We start from the raw sequence: 26,364 nt of genomic DNA, 5'->3' as shown, positions 1-26,364 counted from the left end.
CCTCCCCTCCCCCCTCTCCTCCGTTCTCAGTGTAAAAACATTAGCAAGGAGAGGGGAGAGAATCAGCCTGTTTGCTGGGGCTGCTATGATCTGAATCAGCCGGCATATAGGCAGTGCTGCTCAGCCAATCACTGCAGAACAGAGGGAGGACAGTGTGAATATTCATCAGATGGGAGGGGCTAAGGCCGAGCACAGGGAGCTCTCTGCAGCACAGGGGTCTTCTGGGTAATTGTCACGTCACGGCCCCGGGATGCTGCTGATAACAGCCTGAATAGGGGGTCGCAAGTCATGAAAACCTGGAACAGCTGAATTTCCTGTCAGACAGAAGAATGCAGATAAAGCTTGTTTCTAAGCAGCATTGGTAATGGAAGTGATTTACAAACCTGTATAACTTTACCTTCTGCACTAAAAGCTGAACAATTGTTTACTGTGAGACTTGTCCTTTAAGCGCATAGCTCTTAGTGTTTGTGCTTATAGGTTACATGTCTACCTAGTTGGTGATTTGGTCTATTTAACAACCTCTCTGTATTGGACAATATTTATTTATTTTTTATCACCGAGAAGTAAAAAGAAAAGCTTAAGAGAGAGAGAGAGAGAGAGATATATATATATTTGTGGTCAGGACTTTGAACCGTGCATGGGCTTACCTGTTATCTCCTGCCAAGGCCACCTGCAAGAAACTAGATTTACCAAGACCTAAACCCAAAACTCTGCTTATAACATAGAACAGCGGTTGAGGTGTGCCTGAAAACCGCGTCGAGGGTCAGCCTATAGAGGGCATTCCCTTATGTATGGTGATGAAGAAAAGGGTGAGGAGGGTGGGTTTCGCCAACCCAGCATACGCCCAGAGGGAGGGGCCGATGGATGTTAAATAGCCAAAGCCCCTCCCACAAATTCAGCCTGATAGGCTTCCCACTTGTGGTCAGGACTTTGAACCGTGCATGGGCTTACCTGTTATCTCCTGCCAAGGCCACCTGCAAGAAACTAGATTTACCAAGACCTAAACCCAAAACTCTGCTTATAACATAGAACAGCGGTTGAGGTGTGCCTGAAAACCGCGTCGAGGGTCAGCCTATAGAGGGCAAAAATACACCACCAGTTAGGGTAATTAAGTATCATTTATTTATAGTGCCAAAAATTGAAATGCCTCTGCCATTTCCCTTGAGGGATCTGGGACATAAGTGGTATATGCATCAGACCGCCACCTCCCCAACTTCTGGATGACATGTACAGGCACTTTGTGCCTGGAGGCCGCCGATGCTGCTCCTATGCGGAATGAGTGCCCTGAGAACTCTCTGGGGTTGTGTCCTAAATTACCAAGCAGCGTGCGGACATGCGATGTGAAAAGAGAAGTGGTAAGAGCACCTCCACCGAAAGGCAACAGTGGCGACTCCGGAGGCTTATCATGGAGGAACTCAACCAGTTGTGCCAACACTGCCACCGGGCACCAGTTATTACCTGAAGGAAAATACTTAACCACCGCCCCCCACCTACAAGTTTTTGTGACAGACAGTGAAACTTCGAACCAAGAACCCTGCCACCTTAAATGAGCCTTCTGTGGATGTGTCGCTCCCCGCCTGACACATGAAAATTCACCCGGCCGTAGGAAGCCATAGAAGGCTAGATAAATGGCAGATTTGATTATCAGACTGCGCTCGAAGCCAAACGGGTTATTGGCTAATGCGTCAGACATGGCTCGGAACAGCTCGCCGCTGATCGGTTTCCTGAGAGTTGGCGCTGTGGCGCTACGAGCCACCACCCCTCTGAGCGCAGCCTTGACCGCCTGAGATGATAAGATAGATAGCCTGTCTGGGTGGGATAAAGAAATGAAATGCTGAATGCCCGAAAGGTAAGATTTGATAGTGCTATGAGACAGGTGCAGAGAAGAGTGGCAGAAACCGATGAAAGATAGAATGATAGTGGTGTCGTAAGAAAAGGGGATACTATGCTGCGACAGATATGCCTTGAAGGTGTCGTGTGCTGCATGATAGGCCTTCCTGGTATTGGGGGCTAAGGCGTCCGACATTAACTCCCGGGCCACCTGTGTGTAATGATTCAGTCCAAGATTAATTGTGCCAGGCAAGGGGGTTGTGTTCCTACTGCGTCTGCTTGCGGAGCCACCTGTGAAAAGAGATTGAAATTAGCTCTGGACAGAGCATCTGCGGCCGTGTTGTCTACCCCCGGTATGTGTCTGGCTACAAAATTGAAATTGTGTTGTAAGGACACCCAGACTAGTCTGCGCATGAATGACATAACAGTAGCATGCCCGGAACTGCCCTTGTTGACTATGGCAACTGTCGCCTGATTGTCACACTGAAACTCCACCGTCTGCCCTGACCATTTGTCGCCCCATGTCACTGCAGCTGCTACAATGGGGAAAACCTCAAAGAGTGCCGAGGTGCTGCTGAAGCCTGCCAGAGCCATTACCTGCTTGGACCATTGGCCCGCCATCCACCTGCTGCCCCACACTGCACCATAACCGATGGAAGATGACGCGTCAGTGCAGATCTTGGGGGACAACTCGGAGGCTGGCGGGACAAACATGGCCGTCCCATTCCATTGTGCCATGAACCTATCCCACATGTTCAGGTCAGCCAGGGCTTGACAATCTAACCAAACCCTACTGTGTTGATGAGGGACACCATGCAGCAAAGACAATATTCTGGATACAAACGCTCTACCCTGCGGGATTGCTCGCATAGCAAATGCCAGCATTCCCAGCAAGCTCTGCAACTCGCCCTTGGTCGTGACCTGTGAGACCGTGTACTTATGAATAGTGTCTCTGATACGGTTGAGTTTGTCAGTGGGCAAGCTGACTTGCATTGCGACTGAATCTAGGATTACTCCCAGAAAGGTGAGACACTTAGTTGGACCGACCGTTTTCTTGGGAGACACTGGCACCCCAATATCAGTGAACAGTTTTAGCAATCTGACCAACTGGTCCGGCTCTTCCCTCGGGCGACTGAGCAGAAGAAAGTCATCCAAGTAATGGATGACCTGGCTGCATCCAGAGACATTAACCAGCAGCCAGTGCAATGCCTGGGCCAGTTGGTCAAACAGCCACGGGCTGCTCTTGCATCCGAACGTCAACTTGGAAGCAAAGTAATATGCCCCTTGCCATTTGAGCCCAAACCATTGCCACTGGTCCCTGTGCAATGGCAGCAACTTGAAGGCGTCAGTGATATCCGCCTTCGCCATCCAAGTCCCTGGGCCGAGCGCCAAGATGACCTGAATAGCCTGGTCTATGGAAGAATAATGCATGCTAAACTCCTCGGATGGAATGAGAGAGTTGATACTGGGAATACGTGACCCATGAGGAGCCGACAAGTCAAATATCAGTCTCTTTTTCCCATTGAACTTGCCTGTTACCACCCCTACCGGACTGACCCTCCAAGACCTGAATGGAGAAACTAACAAGGGGCCAATCATATAACCTTTCATTAGCTCAGCATTTATTAATTCAGTGACAACAGCGGGATCGTTTACGGCAGACAACAGATTGTCGCATTCAAATGTGGCCTGCGGCAGTGTGACCATGCCGGCGTGGAAGCCTCTAACAAAACTATTAATCAACCATTGGACCCAATCTGGGTCCGGGTGATCCGCGAGCAGAGCGGCCAGGACTGGGGTACGTACCCCGCCTAGTCATGCTGGCCCTTTCTGCCTACAAGCAGAGCCCGGATGTGCCCTGAAGCAGTAGAAGCAGACGTGTAATAACCTGCAATTGCTGAAGTTGCACGAAGACATGTTATAGTTGTTACAAATTTGTGAGCCTCCGAGGTAGTGTACTGGACGGCCCAACTTATCCACGGCAGGTGCGGACCTGCTGAAACTGTCCGTGGAAGTGGACGGTCTGATAGTGCCCTGCTCGCCCTGTTGAGCCAGCCCTACACACCACGCCGTAGTATGCGTGATTGATTGACAGGCGGCACATGCGGGGAATTTGAGATTTGCGAAGTGGCTGCAGAACATCTGTGAATCTTCGATGCTCCAGTCTGTGAGATACCCATCTTGGCTGAAGGCCGCCGCTGCCATGGCTGAGAAACTTCTATGATAATCGTAGAAATGGGTACCACCGTATTTGTAAGCGTATTCCGTAACCCTCAGCAAATACAGGTCGAGCTCCTCTCTGCGCTCCGGCCTGGCTGAGCATATCACCTCCCTGTATTTGCTGAAGGCAATGACAAACTCGTGGATATTTAGCTTCCGTTTCAGCCTGGTGTCCTTACTCTTAAGGACAACAGATAAGTCAGCGCATGCTACCGTTCTAGTGTCCTCAACGTCAAAGGCAGATAGCAACAGGGCCGCCAAATTGATGTCCTTCCCTTCCAGTATGTCTTTCCTCAGGGCCGCTGGGACAAAATGGACTGGTGACACCCTTGGTGGCCCAGAGCGCCTACCTGGGTTGCCTACCGGAACAGGGGCAGACATCTGTGTAGGCGTTGGCGCCTGCAATACTGCTGGAGCTGGAGGCCCCTGAATGCCCCTTCTCTCCAGAGAATCCAGCCTGCCCAACATGGAAGTCATCATTGCATGCAGTTCAGAGAGGGTGGACTGGCTCGAGGTCCCCTCCTGACTGTCGCCAGCCCCCTGATCCGCCATGAGGAGTTTGTACAACTCTGCTTTTCGGGCGGTTGCTGGAAATGGAATTGCTCTCTTGCGCAACTCCTCCATCAATTTAGGGATCGTCCAAGCCCTGTAAGCTGCAGAGGAGGGCGTCCCTCGCACGGAGCTTCTAGCTGGTGTATCAGGGATGGACATCGGGTCCTCTATGTCTGACACGTGAGACATGACCTGTCCGGGCCGTAACGGGTGCCGGGGAAACAAAACGGTAATCGTGAGTCACCAGATATGAGAAACGTGTACCCCCCTCGCTGAGTACTGACTGACCTTACCACCACTGTAACACAACAGTAAGACGTCTGAACGAACAGCAAATCGACTGTAACCCTGCAAACAACCGAATACATACTTAATGTTAGCTTACAGCTGCAGACTGCCCGTGAAATGTGGCCGAACCCAAGAGTGCTGACCGTAGTGCCAGTGCGACCCCAGAGTACCACCTGAATAGTATGAAACGAGGCCTGACCGTGTGTCTGACCGAGAATGTGTGCATGACGCGTATAGTCATGAATAATTAAACCGTGAACACATCCTGACTGCGAGTCAAGATTACAGTGTGCACCGTTTCTAACTAACTAGCGATGGCTCTGAAGACGTGTCAGCAACCACCGCAGGCGAGTGGTCACCCTTGAAGAAGAGTCAAGATCGCAGTGACCACTACCTGTGTAAACGAAATGCACTGTATGCGTGACAGTAGCAATGACGCCTTGAACCCTATCTGACATGTCGAGTCAGATATACAGTAATTCAGGGCCTATGTGTAACAGCAGTAGTGCGTAACCTTAACTAATGTAACAGGAGTATCAAGCATTTGACTGAAATGACGTGAACTAGCGTCTGCTAGCGAAAGTGATGACCACCGTGAAACGTGAATAAATAACATGAACAACCGCCGTACGGTTGGTACTGACCGTAGCCGAATTTGCAATGACCAGGAACGTAACGACCACCTAACTGGATACAGCCCCCCTAAACTGCAAGAGAAACTAACAGTGTACTAACCATATGGTTTACGCGCCACCTACTACCTCTGACCCCATACCTGCTGACCCCCCCTTACCCCCCCCCTATGCCTGAAACTACCCCAACCCCACGCTTCTGACCCGTTACCCCGATATGCATGACCACCCCCCCCCCTAAACCGAGCCACAGTGATATGAATTATCGTATTATAAACTTTACAAGCTGCCCCTTGTCTGTGATAGTGCATGTGTCAGGAACCGTGGCCTGACACCGGTGCACCATGAGCCAGCCCCTATTACTGTATGGTACCAATACTCTCTGTAAGCCTAACATTTCCTCACACACACACATCTCCTTTTTTTTTTTTTTTTTTTCAGCGCCACCTGCTGGCCATCCGTGGAGCTATACCGTCGGCTCACTGGCATGCTGTGACTCCGCCCGTTCAGAGCCCCGTGTTGCACGTGAGACGCCGGCACAGGGAGACCCACGTGGGTCGCGTCTCCCCGCGCTTGCCATGCCGCCAGCTGCTGCTGGACCCAGAGACCGTATACGCTGCGGCCAGCCCGGGCATGCGCTGCACCGACGGACCGCCGCCTAACATAACACGCTGGGTGCCGGAGCCTGCCCGCCAAACGAGGGGAGCAATAGCAACAGACCAGGGCCCCAGTAAAGAAACCTGCCGGTCACCCGGCACTTACCTGCACCACCACACACCTGACCCAGCGTACGCAACGAAAGAACCCCCGCAATTTCGCCAACCCAGCATACGCCCAGAGGGAGGGGCCGATGGATGTTAAATAGCCAAAGCCCCTCCCACAAATTCAGCCTGATAGGCTTCCCACATATAATTAAATTTAGGAAATAATCAGCCAATGTATATGTGTTTGTGTGTGTGTGTGTGTGTATGTGTATATATACATTATATGATATATGTAAGCATAAATTGTATGTTACAGTTTTTATGTAGATTAATTCAAAGATATCTATTACACAAAATGTAAAAAAATATATATATTTTTTTTGTTATAAGGAATAGAGCAATATAATCCAATGCCACTGTTTTTGCTCACTACATGGTTCTCATTGAGCTCTATGTAGCATGCAAAAGAGAAGAGATAAGCAGTTATCAGTTTCGGTCTTGATAGAGGCCCATTCACATTACTAATTCTGCTGCACCATTTACACTACAGAATTTCCGCAGCAAATGTTTCCGCCCTTAGACTCCGTCAAAAGAATGAACATGTACATGCATTGCTGTTTATTGAGACGGCACATCTCTGAGCGGTCCTAGCTCCAGCTTGTTATTCAGGCGGGATTTCCACCTGTAATGTGAATAAACCCTACGGGGGTTCATGGTTATCTGCTGTTGGGCACCCTACCTGCTTCTGCTATATTGTAGGAGCTTTCAACCTGCGACATTCATGCAATTATGTAACCATAAGACTTTGTTCACACACAGCAGTCCTGGCCTATATTACAGCTGTATGAATATTGCCCTACTGTTTAACTCTTTGACAGTTGTTACAATTAAAGGGGTATTTTGGCATCGTATAAAAAAAATATAGTGCCCAGGGGGCCCTTGTAAAATTCACTTGTGAATGGACAGTGGTACATGAATGTAGGGTACATATAAATTTTAATATCCTCTTATTTTTATGATGCAGATGTGATCATGATGGATGTGGTAAAACATTTTCTGTAAGCCACCACCTGAAAACACATGCAAGGAAGCATACAGGTGAGGGGTATAGTGCTATGCCAGTGTGTGTGTACAACGTTCTGTCATTTGAGGATATGTTATCAGATTTTGATGATAAACACTTGTTTTGGTTCCAGGAAAGCCACACTTTTTTTGCGCCCTTGATGGATGTGAGAAAACTTTAAGCACACAGGACAGCTTAATGAGTCACATGAAGGATCATGATCCTACTGGGGTGGATGAGCAGTTCCACAATAATGCAGAGGTACGAAATGAAACTATATATACCCCTTCTTGATTTGTCTAAGAACAAAGCTTATGCCCACTGAATCAGATTACAGCTGTCTCTCTACCGACCCAGATTACAGCTGTCTCTCTACCGACCCAGATTACAGCTGTCTCTCTACCGACCCAGATTGCAGCTGTCTCTCTACCGACCCAGATTGCAGCTGTCTCTCTACCGACCCAGATTACAGCTGTCTCTCTACCGACCCAGATTACAGCTGTCTCTCTACCGAACCAGATTACAGCTGTCTCTCTACCGAACCAGATTACAGCTGTCTCTCTACCGACCCAGATTACAGCTGTCTCTCTACCGACCCAGATTACAGCTGTCTCTCTACCGACCCAGATTACAGCTGTCTCTCTACCGACCCAGATTACAGCTGTCTCTCTACCGAACCAGATTACAGCTGTCTCTCTACCGAACCAGATTACAGCTGTCTCTCTACCGACCCAGATTACAGCTGTCTCTCTACCGACCCAGATTACAGCTGTCTCTCTACCGACCCAGATTACAGCTGTCTCTCTACCGACCCAGATTACAGCTGTCTCTCTACCGACCCAGATTACAGCTGTCTCTCTACCGAACCAGATTACAGCTGTCTCTCTACCGAACCAGATTACAGCTGTCTCTCTACCGAACCAGATTACAGCTGTCTCTCTACCGAACCAGATTACAGCTGTCTCTCTACCGACCCAGATTACAGCTGTCTCTCTACCGACCCAGATTACAGCTGTCTCTCTACCGAACCAGATTACAGCTGTCTCTCTACCGACCCAGATTACAGCTGTCTCTCTACCGACCCAGATTACAGCTGTCTCTCTACCGACCCAGATTACATCTGTCTCTCTACCGACCCAGATTACAGCTGTCTCTCTCTATACCAAGTATCTTATATGCAGGTCACACATACCATTTCTGGCTGCATTACAGCTGTACACATTTAGGCTGCTTTAAATAGTATCCATTATATATCCTGTGGACATGCCATAAGTGTGCGACCTGCGTAGAACTCCTTTAGAGGAGCAGCCCAATAATTGACACACTACCAGTCCTACCCTGTGATTCGATTTTCGACATTTTATAGATTGGTAATAGTTTTATAAAAAAAATAAAAATGAAAAAAAAGGACGTGTAAGAATTTGATACTATAATAATATTGCTCAGAAGCAAACGTATGGGCCCTACCCAGTGATGTTGCTAACACTTTTTCCTTTTCTTCTCGTTCAGGACACAAACCATTGGCTCTGCCTCAGTGATCTAAGCACTTTATCCACTGATTCGGAACTTCGGGATAATGCTGATGGAGTGAGTCATTAATTTAGGAATGTACATTTAAAGGGGTTGTCTTATTAAAACCAATGCTGGCTTATCTTCTGCCCACTGTGCACCCTGGCAACTGCTACAACACTGTGAAACTCCTGTGCCACTTCATCTTCTTTTAGCTTTGTTTTGGTTTCATTTGGCTACATTGACTGTTTAGACCATCATGAGCTTAATATGCAGCCTGTTAGGCAACATGGTTTGGATCTTTTATAGCTCTACTGGCTGTTAGTTCTGTGATTGGTGGGTGCCAGAGCTTTGGGACCTCCATCGGTTAATGTAGGCTTTGATGGTATATTGCTTGGATACATTATTATTTATCAGAAGAGTTATCTCAGAAATTTGTAAAGTATATTGCCAAAGTATAGACCATTTTTTTAAAGTACATGCAGGAGAAAATTTAGCTGTATACTGTATTTAAGATGTTCATATACTTAGTAATTGGAAAAAATTGCACTTTATTTAATATACCAGCCTGCATATAAAGGGAACATTTACATTTTATACATTCTTTTAACATTTTTCTTTTTCTGGTTTAGAGGCCTGGACAAGCCCTGGGTTCATTATTATCACCAAACCTATTTCAGTCCATGTTTCAGAGTCCAGAACACATAGAGGAAAATGCTTTTGCTCATCAGACAGGTATAAATATAACGGAAACACGATGTACATTTTTGTTAAGACAAAAAAAAAAAAAAAAAAAGATCTCTTCTTTTAACCCACATAAGAAGTTTACTAGTTCTCGCATATTCTTTGACCCCTGAAAACGCCGCCTGTTTTTTACCTTTAATGACAAAGTCCCATTTTTCATATCTGGCATGTCTCTTTAACCCCTTAAGGATGCAGGTTTTTTCCGTTTTTGTATTTTCATTTTTTCCTCATCACCTTCTAAAAATCATAACGCTTTCAATTTTGCACATAAAATTCCATATTATGGCTTATTTTTTGCGCCACCAATTCTACTTTGCAGTGACATTAGTCATTTTACCCAAAAATCCATGGCGAAACGGAAAAAAAATTCATTGTGCGACAAAATTGAAGAAAAAATGTCATTTTGTAACTTTTGGGGGCTTCCGTTTCTACGCAGTGCATTTTTTGGTAAAAATAACACCTTATCTTTATTCTGTAGGTCCATACGATTAAAATGATACCCTACTTATAGGTTGGATATTGTTGTACTTCGGAAAAAAATCATAACTACATGCAGGAAAATTTATATGTTAAAAATTCTCATCTTCTGACCCCTATAACTTTTTTTTATTTTTCCGCGTACAGGGCGGTATGAAGGCTAATTTTTTGTGCCGTGATCTGAAGTTTTTATCGGTACCATTTTTGTATTGATCAGACTTTTTGATCGCTTTTTATTCATTTTTTTCATGATATAAAAAGTGACCAAAAATACACTATTTTGGACTTTGGAATTTTTTTGAGCGCACGCCATTGACCATGCAATTTAATTAATTATATATATTTATAGTTCGGACATTTTCGCGCACGGCGATACCAAATATGTTTATTTTTATTTACAGTTTTTTTATGGGAAAAGGGGGGTGATTCAAACTTTTATTAGGGAAGGGGTTAAATGACCTTTGTTAACTTTTTTTTTCCCTTTTTTTTTTTTTGCAGTGCTATAGCTCCCATAGGGACCTATAACACTGCACACACTGATATCCTATGCTGATCCCTGCAAAGCCATAGCTTTGCACGGATCAGTCAGATAGGGGCTCGATTGCTCAAGCCTGTAGCTCAGGCTTGGAGCAATCAATCGACGATCGGACGCCGCGGAGTCAGGTAAGGAGACCTCCGCCATGCGTCCTATCTGATCGGAACATCGCGATTTTTCGCGACGTCCCGATCAGCCCTACTGAGCTGCCGGGAAGCGTTTACTTTCGTTTTCAGACACGGCGGTCAACTTTGATCGCCGCGTCTGAAGGGTTAACAGCGCGCGGCACAACAATCGATGCCACACGCTGTTAGCCGAGGGTCTATGATTATCAGCCGGGACTGACCCCGTTTTAAACACCGGGCGTAGGGCGTACAGGTACGCCCTACGTCCTTAAGGAGTTAAGGGGTAACAACTTGAAATCAGTGGTATTATGTGTATTTTATTTACACTATGGGAGCAGCTTAGGTCTGAGAAAGCTTGAACATATATTTCATATATGTCAAAATATAATGTTAATTATCCTGTATGGAGAACGGTGCAAACGTGTAAAAAAAAAAAAAAGAAAGAAATCCATAATTGCTGCTTTATTTTCGGTCACATTTTATTAAAATATAATGAATAAAAAGTGATTAAAAGTTTCATATATGCAAATGTGGTATCAATAAAAAGTACATATCAATGCGCAAAAAATTAGCCCTCATACAGCTGCGTATACGGAAAAAGGAAAAGGTAATAGGTGGTCAAAATAGGGTGATTTTAACCCCTTAAGGACTGAGCCCTTTTTCACCTTAAGGACTCAGCCATTTTTTGCAATTCTGACCACTGTCACTTTAAACATTAATAACTCTGGAATGCTTTTAGTTATCATTCTGATTCCGAGATTGTTTTTTCGTGACATATTCTACTTTAACTTAGTGGTAAAAATTTTTGGTAACTTGCATCCTTTCTTGGTGAAAAATCCCAAAATTTGATGAAAATTTTGCATTTTTCTAACTTTGAAGCTCTCTGCTTGTAAGGAAAATGGATATTCAAAATAATTTTTTTTTATTCACATATACAATATGTCTACTCTATGTTTGCATCATAAAATTTATGAGTTTTTACTTTTGGAAGACACCAGAGGGCTTCAAAGTTCAGCAGCAATTTTCCAATTTTTCACAAAATTTTGAAACTCGCTTTTTTTCAGGGACCAGTTCAGTTTTGAAGTGGATTTGAAGGGTCTTCATATTAGAAATACCCCATAAAAGACCCCATTATAAAAACTGCACCCCCCAAAGTATTCAAAATGACATTCAGTCAGCGTTTTAACCCTTTAGGTGTTTCACAGGAATAGCAGCAAAGTGAAGGAGAAAATTCACAATCTTCATTTTTTACACTCGCATGTTTTTGTAGACCCAATTTTTGAATTTTTGCAAGGGGTAAAGAGGAGAAAATTTTTACTTGTATTTGAAACCCAATTTCTCTAGAGTAAGCACATACCTCATATGTCTATGTTAAATGTTCGGCGGGCGCAGTAGAGGGCTCAGAAGGGAAGGAGCGACAAATGGTTTTAGGGGGGCATGTCACATTTAGGAAGCCCCTATGGTGCCAGAACAACAAAAAAAAAACACATGGCATACCATTTTGGAAACTAGACCCCTCGGGGAACGTAACAAGGGGTAAAGTAAACCCTAATACCCCACAGGTGATTAACGACTTTTGCATACGTAAAAAAAAAAAATTCCCTAAAATGCTTGGTTTCCCAAAAGTTTTACATTTTTAAAAAGGGTAATAGCAGAAAATACCCCCCAAAATTTGAAGCCCAATTTCTCCCGATTCAGAAAACACCCCATATGGGGATGAAAATTGCTCTGCTGGCGCACTACAGGTCTCAGAAGAGAAGGAGTCACATTTGGCTTTTTTGAAGGAAATTTTGCTCTGGGGGCATGCCGCATTTAGGAAGCCCCTATGGTGCCAGGACAGCAAAAAAAAACACATGGCATACCATTTTGGAAACTAGCTCATTGAGGTTTAAAAAACAAAATAACCTCCTCTCTCTCTCTTGCCCAATCTGTAGTTGGTTATTGAGGGATGATGCTGCATGCTGAGCAGGATACATGCATAATACTAGCTAGGGTCATTGCCTTGGATCGGAGTCTCTCAGCAGGTGAAAGAGAGACACCTTTACCCCCTTAAGGATGCAGCTCATTTTCACCTTAAGGACGCAGCCCTTTTTTGCAATTCTGACCACCATCACTTTAATCATTAATAACTCTAAGATAGAGCTGGGCGGCATGACCAAAAATGTGTATCACAGTATTTTTGTAACTTTTATGGCGGTTCCACGGTATATAACGGTATTTCTCCCCCCCCCCCCCTCCCCCAAATCATGTGACCCGCGAGTGCTGTTCTGCTCCCCCCCCCACCCCACAACAAATCATGTTACCCGCCTGCACTGTTCTGCTCCACCACCAACAAATCATGTTACCCGCTTGCGCTGTTCTGCCCCCCCCCCCCCCCCCCACCCCAATTAATTATCAGCCCAGTGGGGTACTACTCACATAGGTCAAGCACTGCCCTCCTCCTCTTTGTTGCGGGCCGACACCGGCGCTGGAACTCACTGTACGCCAGTGTTCTCCAACCTGCGGACCTCCAGATGTTGCAGAACTACAACTCCCAGCATGCCAGGACAGCCAACGCTGTCCGGGCATGCTGGGAGTTGTAGTTTTGCAACAGCTTGAGGTCCGCAGGTTTGAGACCACTGCTGTACGCTGTATTCCTATGCTCGGGCTGCAAAAGATAAAGAAAATAAACTTTTAACTTACCTACGTCAGCCCTGGAACGTCGGACAGCCGTCAGCCTATCACTGGCCGCAGCGATGTCCCGCCCTGGCCGGTGATAGGCTGAGCCCACTGTCATGTAAGAAGCCGGCTTCTTACATGACAGTGGGCTCAGCCTATCACTGGCAGGGGCGGGACATCGCTCCGGCCAGTGATAGGCTGACGGCTGTCCGACGTTCCAGGGCTCTCTGGCGTGTGCAAGTTATAATATTAATTGGTTCCAGGACGACCATTGTATGTTGAGACCATAACTCAATGGAAATCTGCATATTGGTTCCGGACCCCCAAAATGTCATCCAAGAATAAGAATAATTAGGAGAATTCATCAATACTTGTCTATTTAGAGTACTTTTCAGGGCTGCAGTAAATTGGTGTGGGTTTGTGTGTAAATGACTGGAGCTGCGACTTTTGTGTGACTTTCAGAGAAAAGTCTCACATCATGAATCGATCACCACGGCATAAAACTAGTCTAAAGCACTGCACATGGTAGTTCACTTTCAGATATGATCAATAGCTAAAGTCACACAAAAAGTGACTGAGACTTTTGATGCGACTTTTTTAGATAGAAAAAAAAACGGTCAAAAAAGCTTGATGAATTCCCCTCAATATGTAGAAAAATAAGTAGATAACTCTTACAGCTAAAGAAAGTCCTTACTTATAAAGGTAAGAAAGATCTGCTGGGAGCTGTAAATCACTGTATATGTAGAGGACAGGAGCTTCTCCAGGGTCCTGTACAGTACAGAGTGTCCTAAAAAAAAGTTAAATGGTGCCTCCCTCACCTGGTGTTAAAAGGAGCAGCTAACCCTGGCACAGGTAAAGCGTAGTACAGAAGGAGGTGCTACCAGACAGACAGCCAGTCAGTGCATGCACTTCAGTAATACAGATGTTTTACCAGTGAAATGCCCATTCTTATTAGTCAGTTCTTCCAGCCATTGAAGAACTGGACTGCCCATAAAATTGTATATTGAATATTATTTCAAGTTACAGTGGTCCAGAAAAGGTCATTGAATGTTTAAAGTATTGTATGTTAAGGCCATTGTAAGTTGAGGGGTCACTGTATATAACTTTATTTTTTTTTCTTGTACTTCTGAGTTGTTGTTTTTCTCCAGAATTGTGATCATGGGGTTGCTGGTGGGCCTGACCATGTCATTAGAGGACATCTGCAGCAAAATACAACTTATCCCCTATCCACAGGATAGGGAATAAGTGTTTGATCGCTGGGGGTCCAACCGCTGGGATCCCCCGCGATCTCCTGCAGGAGGCGTGTCGGCCGCAGCATGACATCACAGCTGACTATCCTCCTCCATGTTTCTCTATGGGAGAGGCGAGGAGGCAGCGTTCGTGCTTCCCCGCTTCTCCCATAGAACTGTATAGGAAGGAGGCGTGGAGGGGGGTATACTGTCAATCACAGAGAGGTTGATGCGATGTCCATTAGCCATCACACCCCTTCCCATAGACTTGCATTGAGGGGGCGGGCATGACATCACAAGGGGGCAGAGTCGTGACATAACAATACTCCAGCCCCGTGGTCGTGAGGCTTCAGTCACGGAGCGATGATCGCATTGTGCAGCTGAGACCGATGGGTGCTGCATGAGAGATTGCAGGGGACCCCCGCGATCAGACATCTTATTCCCTATCCTTTATATAGGGAATAAGATGTCTTCGAGCCAGAGTGCCCCTTTAAGGGCATATGGAAACAAAGACTTGTTTACTAAGCTTTATTGGCACTATGTATGACAAGATCCTGTAAAACACTGCCAAACACTTCTTTTCTACTTCCCTCTCCTTGGATCAAGTCCCATTTTTGGCATATGAAGAAAACATAGAGCGAAGATACTGCCGTGTGAACGTGCCCTTATTGTTACACGTAAATACCACTTTTCATAAACTTGATTCTGAAACTATTTTGTGATTGAGAAGTGAAAATACAGCCTTAGACAAGTTTATTACTGTTAACCATAGTTGTAAAATGGACTGATCACATTTTTTCTATTGTTGTACAGATGCGATATTGAAAAGTTGGACTTCAGAAATACAGACAATACATTCTGCAGAGACCAGCACAAGTGATCCTCCTTCTCTAGTTATCCCTACGGTTAACCCAAGCGCTGTCTCGGAGGCTTCCCTGCAGACTGCACCTAGCACAGCGTCCATGCCTTTACCTTCTGGCTCCATTGGATGTGGGACTCAGACAGCACCTGTTGTGTCTATCACAGCACCACAACCTTTGGAAGTGCCTATCCACAATGGGGGTCCTTTCATAGTCACCCAGGACAACTTCATAACTCCTCAGACCTCTCAGCCCTTAGTTGAGGGATTGACTGTGGTTGCAGGACCTACTTTGCCTGTAGGAGCCCCTACAGATACTGTCTTACCAGCGTTGGTGCAGGCTGCAGTTTCTAGTGCCAGTACAGTGCTGGACAACAACCCTGCCATAACCTTAACACAGACTCCTAATGCAACCATCTTGCAGCCAAGCATAGTGATGGATGAGCAAAATCTTCAATGGATTTTAAATCAAACTTCACAAAATCATAAGCATTCTGTAAGTATTTACAACAGCTGTACAGAGAAAAAAATGCAAAAATCCTGTAATCTGGCATTTTATAAACCATACCTTGTTTACAGTATACTGCAATGTAAGATGCAAAGTAGAAGAGGGTTGACAAACTAACAGGAAGTTTCTCTTTAAAAAACAAACTTATAGAAGCAGTATTATCTTTCTTTTCAAACGTATGGCTTTTATATGACATAGTCGCATGACCTTGATAAATAAATCGCACGTAAGCAAAACCCAGGAAACCCGCTTACAAAAAGCATTTTTTAAATCAAAAAAATGTTCCCTTATGTTAATAGCCAAAGTTCCTCATCTATCCTTTATTTACCAGTAGCATTGCTAGAGAGTGACGGGGAGGGGGGGCGTACCGCATCCGGTGACACCCTGACTGGCGCTAAATAGCTGCACTCTCAACTATCCCACAACAACCCATCCACCCTCCTCGGAAATAAAAAAATATTAAAAACATACTATGCCGCACCATGAATATCCGTACTCTGGGGGCTTTTTTGTTAAATTTTGAGCCCGCATTTTGTGACGCTGGTGGGGGGAGTCTCTCGTCGCTGCGCTGAGGCCAAAGTTTACATCAGGAAGGAAGACAACGCAGCACCAACAAGCACATAAACAATTGTGAAGCCACATAAAAAAAAAAAGGCTCGGTACGTTACCCACCCCAAAATGTGCATGAAGCTGTATTACTATGCATGTTTCTTTTTTTTTTTTTTTTTTAAGGAAAAATTTTTGTGTCACATTTGGGTTATTTACGTAGTAATTTTTTTTTTTTGTGCCTTATTCTTAATTTAAAAATGTTGTATTTACACCAGCATTTACATGTCCTAAAATTAACAAGGTGTGCAGTATGTATTTTCAACCTTAAAATTAAGTTTAGTTAATAGTTTTTTTCTATAATTAACATTAATGTAGTAGCTTTGTTTCATGATCTAGAACAAGAACAGTTGTTAAAGTGGGTGTTAATGTCCTTTTCTGCAGACGCATGCACTTTCTGTAAGCCAGGTTGGACCTGGAATACATATGCCACTTTTAAATGGAGATGCGACTTTTTTTCTTCATTAATAGCTACTATCGCATTTGATAAATTCGTGACCACTAAAAAAAAAAAAAAAAAATTTACTATGTGAGCAGATTTTAGAGGGGTGCTTTGGAATAAGCAAAAATCAAAAACTCGCAGCATGTATAGAAAAGCTTGTTTCATAACCCAGTAGGTTGTGTGTGGGTTAGCGGGAAAGATGTTGGCAGTATGCAGGGAAAGGTAGGAAGATCTGCAATCCTCCTCCTGTCCCTGCATGTTTCCAGATAACCCTGGGGGAGGGGAAATGGGATTAACTTTCCTCATTGTTAGAAAACATACTTGCTCTCTGATATCATATACAGGTTAGTGAGGAGGTTAGCAGCTGCTGCTCTAGTCCCTCCTCAGCCTCATTAGTCTGTTTGTTGGCTGTAAGATAAAGTAAGGGGTCTGGATCTCAATGTCAAGTAAGGATGCGTTCACAATACAAACATGCCATTCGTGGCACACACATGTCTGCATCCTGTGACAATAGAATACCAAAGTTTAGAAGACGCTGATAGGCACAGGTCACGCTGATGTCCGCCGTTAATGTCTCAGATGCCGTGATCAATACAGATCACTGCATCTGCAGCAGTACAGCACTTTAAATGGCTGATCTGATCGCCTGCAACACCGCCTCCCTCCGTCCTCACAGCATTTTCAGCAGACCAGAGAAGATCGTCGTCGATAACAATGATCCGTGTTACGCATATGCATAGCACTGCACAGTATTAGCAATCTGATGATATCTATAAATCTATAAAAAGTGTGAAATAAATGGAAAAATAGAATGGAAAAAAGTGAAAAATACCCTCCCCCAAAAATCCCCTCTAATCAAAAAAAGCATAAAAAATTATAAATAATAAACCTATTTGGTATCGCCACATGCATACATGTCCTAACTATAAAAATAATCCCATACGGTGCATGGCGTAAACGTAGGGGGGAAAAAAGTCCCAAATTTCAGCTTTTTTTGTCACATCACATTGAATTTTTTTTTATAAAAAGCGATCACATATATGCAAAAGTGGTACTAAAAAAGGCGCAAAAAATGAGCCCTCACACATCCCTATATGCGGAAAAATAAGAAAGTTAGAGGTGATCAAAATAGGGCATTTTTAAACATATATACTTATTTTTGCTTGATTTTTTTTTTAAAAGCGGTACAATAATAGAAAAGGATGTAACCAAGGGTATCATTTTAACCCCTTAAGGACTCAGTCCATTTTGGCCTTAAGGACTCAGACAATTTAATTTTTACGTTTTCATTTTTTCCTCCTCGCCTTCTAAAAATCATAACTCTTTTTTATATTTTCATCCACAGACTAGTATAAGGGCTTGTTTTTTGCGCGACCAGTTGTCCTTTGTAATGCCATCACTCATTATATCATAAAATGTATGGCACAACCAAAAAACACTTTTTGTGGGGAAATTAAAACGAAAAACACAATTTTGCTAATTTTGGAAGGTTTCGTTTTCACGCCGTACAATTTATGGTAAAAATGACGTGTTCTTTATTCTGAGGGTCAATATGATTAAAATGATACCCATTATTACATACTTTTATATTATTGTTGCGCTTAAAAAAAATCACAAACTTTTTAACCAAATTAGTACGTTTATAATCCCTTTATTTTGATGACCTATAACTTTTTTATTTTTCCGTATAAGCGGCGGTATGGGGGCTCATTTTTTGCCCCATGATCTGTACTTTTTTTTTATACCACATTTGCATATAAAAAACTTTTAATACATTTTTTAGAATTTTTTTTTTTAATAAAATGAATTAAAAAAGTAGGAATTTAGGACTTTTTTTTTTTTTTTTTCGTTCACGCCGTTCACTGTACGGGATCATTAACATTTTATTTTAATAGTTCGGACATTTACGCACGCGGCGATACCAAATATGTCTATAAAAAAATGTTTTATTTATTTCTTTTTTTGCCATACATTTTTGAGTAAAATGAGTGATATCATTGCAAAGTACAAAAAAAAAAAAAAAAACAAGCCCTCATATGGGTCTGTGAATGGAAATATAAAAGAGTTATGGATTTAGAAGGTGGAGGAAATACGCAAAAAGAAAAATTAGCCTGGTCCTTAAGGCCAAAATGGGCTGTGTGCTTAAGGGGTTAAGTTCCCATAGGAAACTTTTATACGCAATCATTAGATTGCATTTACTGTATAATACTATGCCTATGGCATAGTATTACACACTGAGATCGGCAATCGACTGATCTAGCCAAGCTACATCAGTGAGTTGGCGATCGGTGGCAGGAGGAAGGTAATGGGGACCATACTTCACCATTTTAGCTTACCGACGTGATCAAGGGGTTTGGTTAGCTCTAGAGATGAGCGATGTTGGTGATTCGATTTGACACGAACCTCGCGGCTCTGCAGTTTCAGGTGCTCCGGTGGGCTGGAAAAGGTGGATACAGTCCTAGGAGAAAGTCTCCAGCCCACCGGAGCACCTGAAAGCAGAACTAATTTATGCAGAATAAAGTCATCAACTGCCGAGCCGATAAGTTCATGACTAATTGAATTACTGTAACTTCGCTGCTCTCTTGTAAGCTCCTCTGAGCTACTGCAGATGTTTACTTTCACTTTAGACGCAGTGATTGGCATTGATTGCCCCGTCTAAAGGGTTAAATACGACATTTAACTCTTAAGATGCTGTGATCCATGCCGATCACGACTTCTGATGGTGGCTGAAACTCACTGCTCTGAAGCAAGTGCAGCTCCTGCACTTGCTTCAAAGCCACTTAATTTGTCAGAGCGTGATTAATAAAGAAAACAACACCAGTAAATATCACCACTAGGGGTCCCCATACCGTCTGGGACACTAATCAGTCCTGCAGCAGCATCAGGCATGTCCATGACTCATGGACAAGGCTGCATGAGCAGAAACACCAATCACCTCCCACCACCACAAGGGAAGGACACCCCCTACCCCCTTTTCCCCTGAGAGGATTTCTAACACCGTAAGCTAATGAAAAGAGGCATTTTTTATTAATAAATATAGGTTATAGAGGTTATTTTTTATTTTTTTTGTGGAATCTAACAGGCATGCTTTTAAGGTCCGAGTCAAAAGCGTATACATTTGGAAAATTACTTGAAAATAGTTGCTGGCTGCCAATGTTTGGCCATTAAAGTCTATGGGGCCCATGTTTTGTGTTCTCCAATTATTGGAGGATGCCGACATACACTGCAATTGAAAAGTTTTCAGATCCTTTCACTTTTTTTAGATTGTGTTGCAGCCTTGTGCAGAAATGATTGGACATGATTTGGAATGACATGTCCCTGCCTAAACTCACTGGCCACTTTATTAAGTACTCTGTATTGCTAGTACAGTGTTTCCCAACCAGGGTGCCTCCAGATGTTTGAAAACTACAACTCCCAGCATGCCTGGACAGCCTTTGGCTGTCCAGGCATTCTGGGAGATGTAGTTTGGCAACACCTTGAGGCACCCTGGTTGGGAAACACTGTACTAGTAGATGGTTAGGACCCCCTTTTGCCTTCATTCTTTGTGGCATACGTCTACACTTACAAGGTGCTGCCGTGTTATTGACTGCTATTTCCTGTTAACAAGCAATTGAACAGGTGTACCTAATAAATTGGCCAGTGCCTATACATAAGGTCTCAACGCTGACAATGCATAGCAGAACAAAAACAGAGCCATGATGTGGAAAGAACCTTCTGTAGAGGATTGTGTGGAGGCACAGATCTGGAGAAGGGTACGCTGAAACTTCCAAGAGCACAATGGTCTCCATATTTCTTAAATGGATAGGGGCGAAGGGCCTTGGTAAAAGAGGTAAACAAGGCCCTAGTGATCACCTCAGCTGAACTTAGAAGATCCTGTGTGTGAATGGGGGAAACATCCAGAAGGTCACCCGTCACTGCAGCCCTACACCAATCTGGGCTTTATGGCAGAGTGGCCAAAAAGAAGCCTTTTCTCAGAAAAGACACATGAAAGCCCGCCAAAAGTTTTCAAAAAAGAACCCGAAGGTCTCTAAGACTGTGAGAAACAAGATTATCTGGTCTGTTGAAACCAAGATTAAACTTTCTGGCCTAGGTGGGGTCTAGCTGTTGAGACCCCCACCTATCACCCAGTAACACCCCACCAGAGTGTGGTCTCTTTTTGGTGAGTCTGCATTGTACAGATGCAGTGAAAGTCTGTGGCCCCTGAGGCAACAGAGCCCCAATATGACTGCTACCAATATAGTTTTATCTTAAAACCAGATTTTGGTCTCAATAGTTCTGACGATTGTATGAAGCTGTGTATAAACGTCCTTTTTTTTTATGTAGTTCAGCGGACCCTAGCCTTTTGTAAGTCATGCTTTTCTCCACAAATTGATTCTTATAAAAGTTAAAGGGGTACTCTGGTGCTTACACATCTTTTCCCCTATCCAAAGGATAGGGGGTGAGATGCCTGATCACGGGAGTCCCGCCACTGGGGACCCCCGGGATCTTGCACGCGGCACCCCGTTTGTAATCAGTCCCCGGAGAGTGTTCGCTCCGGGTCTGATTACCAGCAATCACACAGCATGAGCAGGCCATATGCTGTTGGCTAAAGTACCTGTGGATGGGGCAGCCTATGGATATCCAGTTAATGTTTTCTTTAGATACTTTTACTTCTTATGAGAAATGAACAGAAAGTAGTTGTGATCAAATAAAACAAAGATCTTCTTGTCTTATGCTGTAAATAATGAACTTTATTTCTTTACACAGCAGCAAGCTCCAAAGGTAGAGAATTTATTCTTCACCACTACAGTCCCGTTTACAGCCACCGGTACGTCTCCTATCAACGCTGGTACACATTAAGATGGCCACTAAGTTTACCTTTGCTAAACAAAACCTTAATTAGAAGTTATTTTATCCTTTTATCTTTTAAGATATGCTCACACTCAGTTTTCTTGTGTATTTTCAGGCATAAAACATCTTACACCTCAAAAGTGATTTTTATGTTGCTTCTTTTCCCATTGAACAGCATAGAATTTACATGTACAGTAATTTTTTTTTCTAGTTGTGGTGTATACCGTATTGTACTCCTCATCTGCTGAGGCACTGGATAGTTTAGCAGGCCATTAGGGAAGAAGAGTATGGGCTAATCTGTAACAGACAAAACTAGATAAGGGACAAATCTCTTGTTTGAGAGGTGCACAGGGGAAGCCATAGAGCTTAGGGAAGGTGGGATTAACCCCTTAACGACAATGGACGTAAATGTACGTCATGGTGCCGTGGTACTTATGTACCATGACGTACATTTACGCTCCGCATGATCGTGAGCAGCGGACCGGTGCTCGTGTCATGCGCGGCAGGTCCAGGCTGTTATCAGCAGCCAAGGACCTGCCGGTAATGTCGGGAATCTGCAATCGCGCGGATGTCCGCCATTAAGCCCTCAGATGCCGTGATCAATACAGATCGCGGCAGTGTGGTAATTTAAATGGATGATCGGATCGCCCGCAGTGCTGCCACAGGGATCCGATCATCTGTAATGGCGGCCGGAGGTCCCCTCACCTGCCTCCATGCGTCTCCAGGGGTCTTCTGCTCTGGTCTGAGATCGAGCCGACCAGAGCAGAAGATGACCGATAACACTGATCAGTACTATGCCCTATGCATAGCACTGAACAGTATTAGGGTGCGTTCACACTACGGAATTCCACGAGCGGAACTCCGCGAGCGGAATTCCGCGGTGTGAACTTAACATTGGTGTGAATTGTTCCGCGCAAAGAAAGAACATGTTCGCCAGGCGGAATCTCCTCTCACGGAATTCTGCGAGCGTTGATTCCGCAGTGTGAACGCACCCTTAGGCTGCATTCACACATCGTTTTCACTGTACGGGTGCCGGATCCGGCTGGGGGAGGGGAAAACCGGGTGCTCCCGTACCCCAGCCCTAGAGCAGGAGAAAATCCCCATAGCAAACCTATGCTGCTCTGGACAGTTCCTGACACGGACAGAGGTGTCAGCAGAGAGCACTGTGGACAAGACAAAAAAGGAATTCAAAAAGAAAATAATTTCCTCTGTAGCATACAGCTGCTAATAAGAACTGAAAGGATTGAGATTTTTAAATAAAAGTAATTTACAACTGGCACCAGTTGATTAAAAATTTTTTTTTTCCACTGGAGTACCCCTTTAAGGCCAAAATGGGCCTGGTCCTTAAGGGGTTAAACCATAAGGGTGTGCTTGGGGATGTTATAGCAGAGGCTTCCCCTAATATACTGTAGATTGGATAAGCAGGTAGGGGTGATACGCTCCTGTAATAGGGGGTGGGGGGTATAATGGCAGGCAGACCTCACAGAAAACACACAGAGCACTAGATAGTGTTGTTGCAGCTTTGGCCCCCAGTGAATTATACACCAGCTTAAAGTTATAAAGTAGGCTTGCAAGATGTCCAGGAGGAAGCACATATACATTGCCAATAGTAATAACATGATTATGCTGTTGATCAAACTAACATACATACTATGTAAATGTTCCTAATTCTAATTCCTTTCCATTTTATCAGGTAATACCGTACAGCAAATTGGTTTGAGCGTACCTGTTATCATCATCAAACAAGAAGAGTCCTGTCAGTGTCAGTGTGCCTGTAGAGATTCTGTTAAAGAGACTCCTGTCAATCCCAATACATGTTCCACTTCCGAATCTACCACCGACCTCGAACCAGCAGCTGAGTCCCCCCCTCCTGATCCTGTACCCCTTCCACCTTCACCATGTGAAGGAAGCAGTGGACATTTATTGAATTCTGCAGACTCTGAACCATGGACACCGCCTTCTATACACATCCCAGACTTCCTTTCCCTTCAGAGTCCAGAGAATTCCTCCTCTCTGGTCCCTGTGGAAGCCTTGCTGCAAGGAGATGATATCAGCCTTAGCGGCTTTTCTAAATAGACTGGAAAATCTGCCAATGGACATTTTTTTTTGGAAATTTTTGTAGTCCCCTTACTGACAACACTCAGTATTCATCTCTGGCTACATAACCCAACTGGCAGCTCTATGTTCAATCTGTTTTCATATCTGGTAGCTTTGTTGTATGAAAGCCCTGACTGAAGGAAAGGAAGCAGCTTTACCATGTGGCACTGAAGGGTTGTCAGCCGGGATACACCAATTGCTTTATTGCACTATAAGTCACTTTGTGAATTTCTGGAGGAATATATATATATATAGATATATGTATCTCACGACATAGATAAATCACTGGAGTTAATGTTTTACAAAATATTGTTACTAGACATTTTACAATGGGACAGATATATAAAGATGTTTTAATATTGGCTTTATTTGTATAATTTCATCCAGAAATGCTGAAAATCTACCAATGATCACTTTGCATTCGTGGAGTGACCTGACCTTTAGTTGTCTTCCTCATTAGATCTTTTGGAAATAAATACCCAACGATAAGGAACAGTTTATAGTGTTAGAATATGAAAGAAAAGCTATCATTAATTTCATGCTGCCTGAACCATGAGTCATCTGGCCGGTTCTTGGTGGTGGCTTCTGTCTGCCCCACCAACTTTGATTTAAAGGGGTACTCCGCTGCTCAGCGTTTGGAACATTCTTTTCCGAACGCTGGAGACAATGCCATAGCCCTGCCCCCTCTTGATGTCACGTCCCACCCCCTCAATGCAAGTCTATGGGAGGGGGCGTGACAGCCTCCCATAGACTTGCATTGAGGGGGCGGGGCTATTCGTCACATGCTCCCAGCTCCAGCGTTTGGAACACACTGTTCCGGAGTACCCCTTTAATAGTCCCCCTCCTGTTTGATTATAGAGAACAATTTATCAATAAATGCTGGCAGGGCAGGCAGAAGCCACCAGAAACTGCCCCGATAACTTGTGGTTCAGGCAGCATAAAAGTGATCACAAGTTCACTTCAAATTGTCAGAAAAACATGGTAGCAAGGCGATCGGGGTTCACAACAATGTAATAAGATTCCAAGCCAATGCTACACACGTTTTTATTACACTATACTCAGATACCGATGCTGCATCATAGCTTCATTCAAAATAATTATGGGGCACAGATTCCCTCATCTCTTTGTTGGCCATACAGCTTCCCTGTCCATGATAGGGCTTACTATGTAGGATCACATGATTCTACCCTCCTTGACTGAGCGCAGTTTAGAGGCACAGTGGTAGATCTCATCGCATACTCCTCTATGCTGAATAATTACATGAAGGGGAATGGTGCAGCATCAGTGTGAGTGAGTTCTTATTGTAAAGTATGTTTTGGTATTGGGTGTGTAAAGAGTTAATTTTTTCTAAAGAGGTTTTCCCATGAAGAAAGTGTATTACCTAATCTGCAGGATAGGTTAGAAGTGTCTGATCGGTGAGGTCTGACCACTGAGCCTCCACTGTTCTCAGTCACTTGTCTCCCCTTTGAAGTGGTGGTCAGACCAATGGAGTGGTGGTCAGACCAATGGAGTGGTGGTCAGACCAATGGAGTGGTGGTCAGACATGCCACTACTTATAACTTTTATGAGCTTGATAAAGAAAGTACAAAACAGTGCTATAAACATCAAGCCTATAGAAGTGAATGTTGTTGTGACCCCACTGATCAGATCTACGGATAGGTGTTTGGCATCCTTTATGGGAAAATCCCTTTCTCCCACCTCTAGGATTAGCCGGTGATAACATGGCTGCTAGTACATTAAGAAGGGACGTCCTTAACACTTTTAACAAGAGGAAAGAACTAAAATGCTGTCATTAAAATCCTTGATTTAATGTTAATATGTTTTTGTGTTTTTTCTTTTTATGCTAAAGCAGGGCATTATGGCATTACCCAGGAGAACAATACTTTTCTGGATCTGCTTATTCTTGCTATTGCTGTTGGGAAATATTCAGGGACTGCATTATTATGTTGTGCCTTCCATTGCCAGTAAAATGTAAAAGTGTTACGATATTTCTAATCATAGTAGCTATGTAATTTATTAAATCATTTCTCCTCTGTTGTCTTGTTATAGCCAGCCCATCTTCCTTTGTACACAGTCTACTACTTGTCTTAATCTTCACGTTTGCCCTTAGCCTTATTCAGTGTCACATTATAAATGTTCTTAAAACTCGAATCTGAATAGAAAAACCAATGGATACCACAGTCCTTTTCTTCTAGAGTAGTCAATGGCTCAGTGGGTCTTAGGCTTATAACAGTGGAGTAGCAAACTTTAAACTTTCTTTGAAATACTTACACCTGTCTAAAAATGTATGTTGGCAGTAAAGGGCCCCTGAGAAATTCCCTTAGACTGACATTCGTTAGCATTTTTATTACAGCGGCAATCGCTGGCCTGACCACGGTTCAGATTACCCAAAATGATGCATTTTTGAATCCATAAAACGCTAGTTTGAACCCAGCCTTAAACCATGTTCACACAGC

General features: G+C 43.9%; 1 protein-coding gene across 3 annotated transcripts in view; it reads left to right on the top strand.

The window, feature by feature from the left end:
* MTF1 (metal regulatory transcription factor 1) overlaps positions 1–25,945 on the top strand; it is a 76,302-nt gene extending 50,357 nt beyond the window's left edge. For 2 of the 3 annotated variants that reach the window (XM_056557101.1, XM_056557099.1), the window contains exons 4-10: positions 7,251–7,324; positions 7,423–7,550; positions 8,799–8,876; positions 9,431–9,533; positions 15,380–15,921; positions 21,728–21,788; positions 23,505–25,945. In XM_056557101.1, coding sequence (XP_056413076.1) covers positions 7,251–7,324; positions 7,423–7,550; positions 8,799–8,876; positions 9,431–9,533; positions 15,380–15,921; positions 21,728–21,788; positions 23,505–23,887 — 1,369 coding nt within the window. In that variant the 3' untranslated portion in view covers positions 23,888–25,945. The remainder of the gene's footprint in view (positions 1–7,250; positions 7,325–7,422; positions 7,551–8,798; positions 8,877–9,430; positions 9,534–15,379; positions 15,922–21,727; positions 21,789–23,504) is intronic. The other variant, XM_056557100.1, reaches the window with a different exon arrangement.
* Positions 25,946–26,364: the final 419 nt, after the last annotated feature.

This window comes from Hyla sarda, chromosome 2 (assembly GCF_029499605.1).
Source record: "Hyla sarda isolate aHylSar1 chromosome 2, aHylSar1.hap1, whole genome shotgun sequence".
In the NCBI taxonomy this organism is placed as follows: domain Eukaryota; kingdom Metazoa; phylum Chordata; class Amphibia; order Anura; family Hylidae; genus Hyla; species Hyla sarda.
The sequence above is the reverse complement of the archived record's forward strand: the minus strand, read 5'-3'. Positions and strand labels throughout refer to the sequence as shown.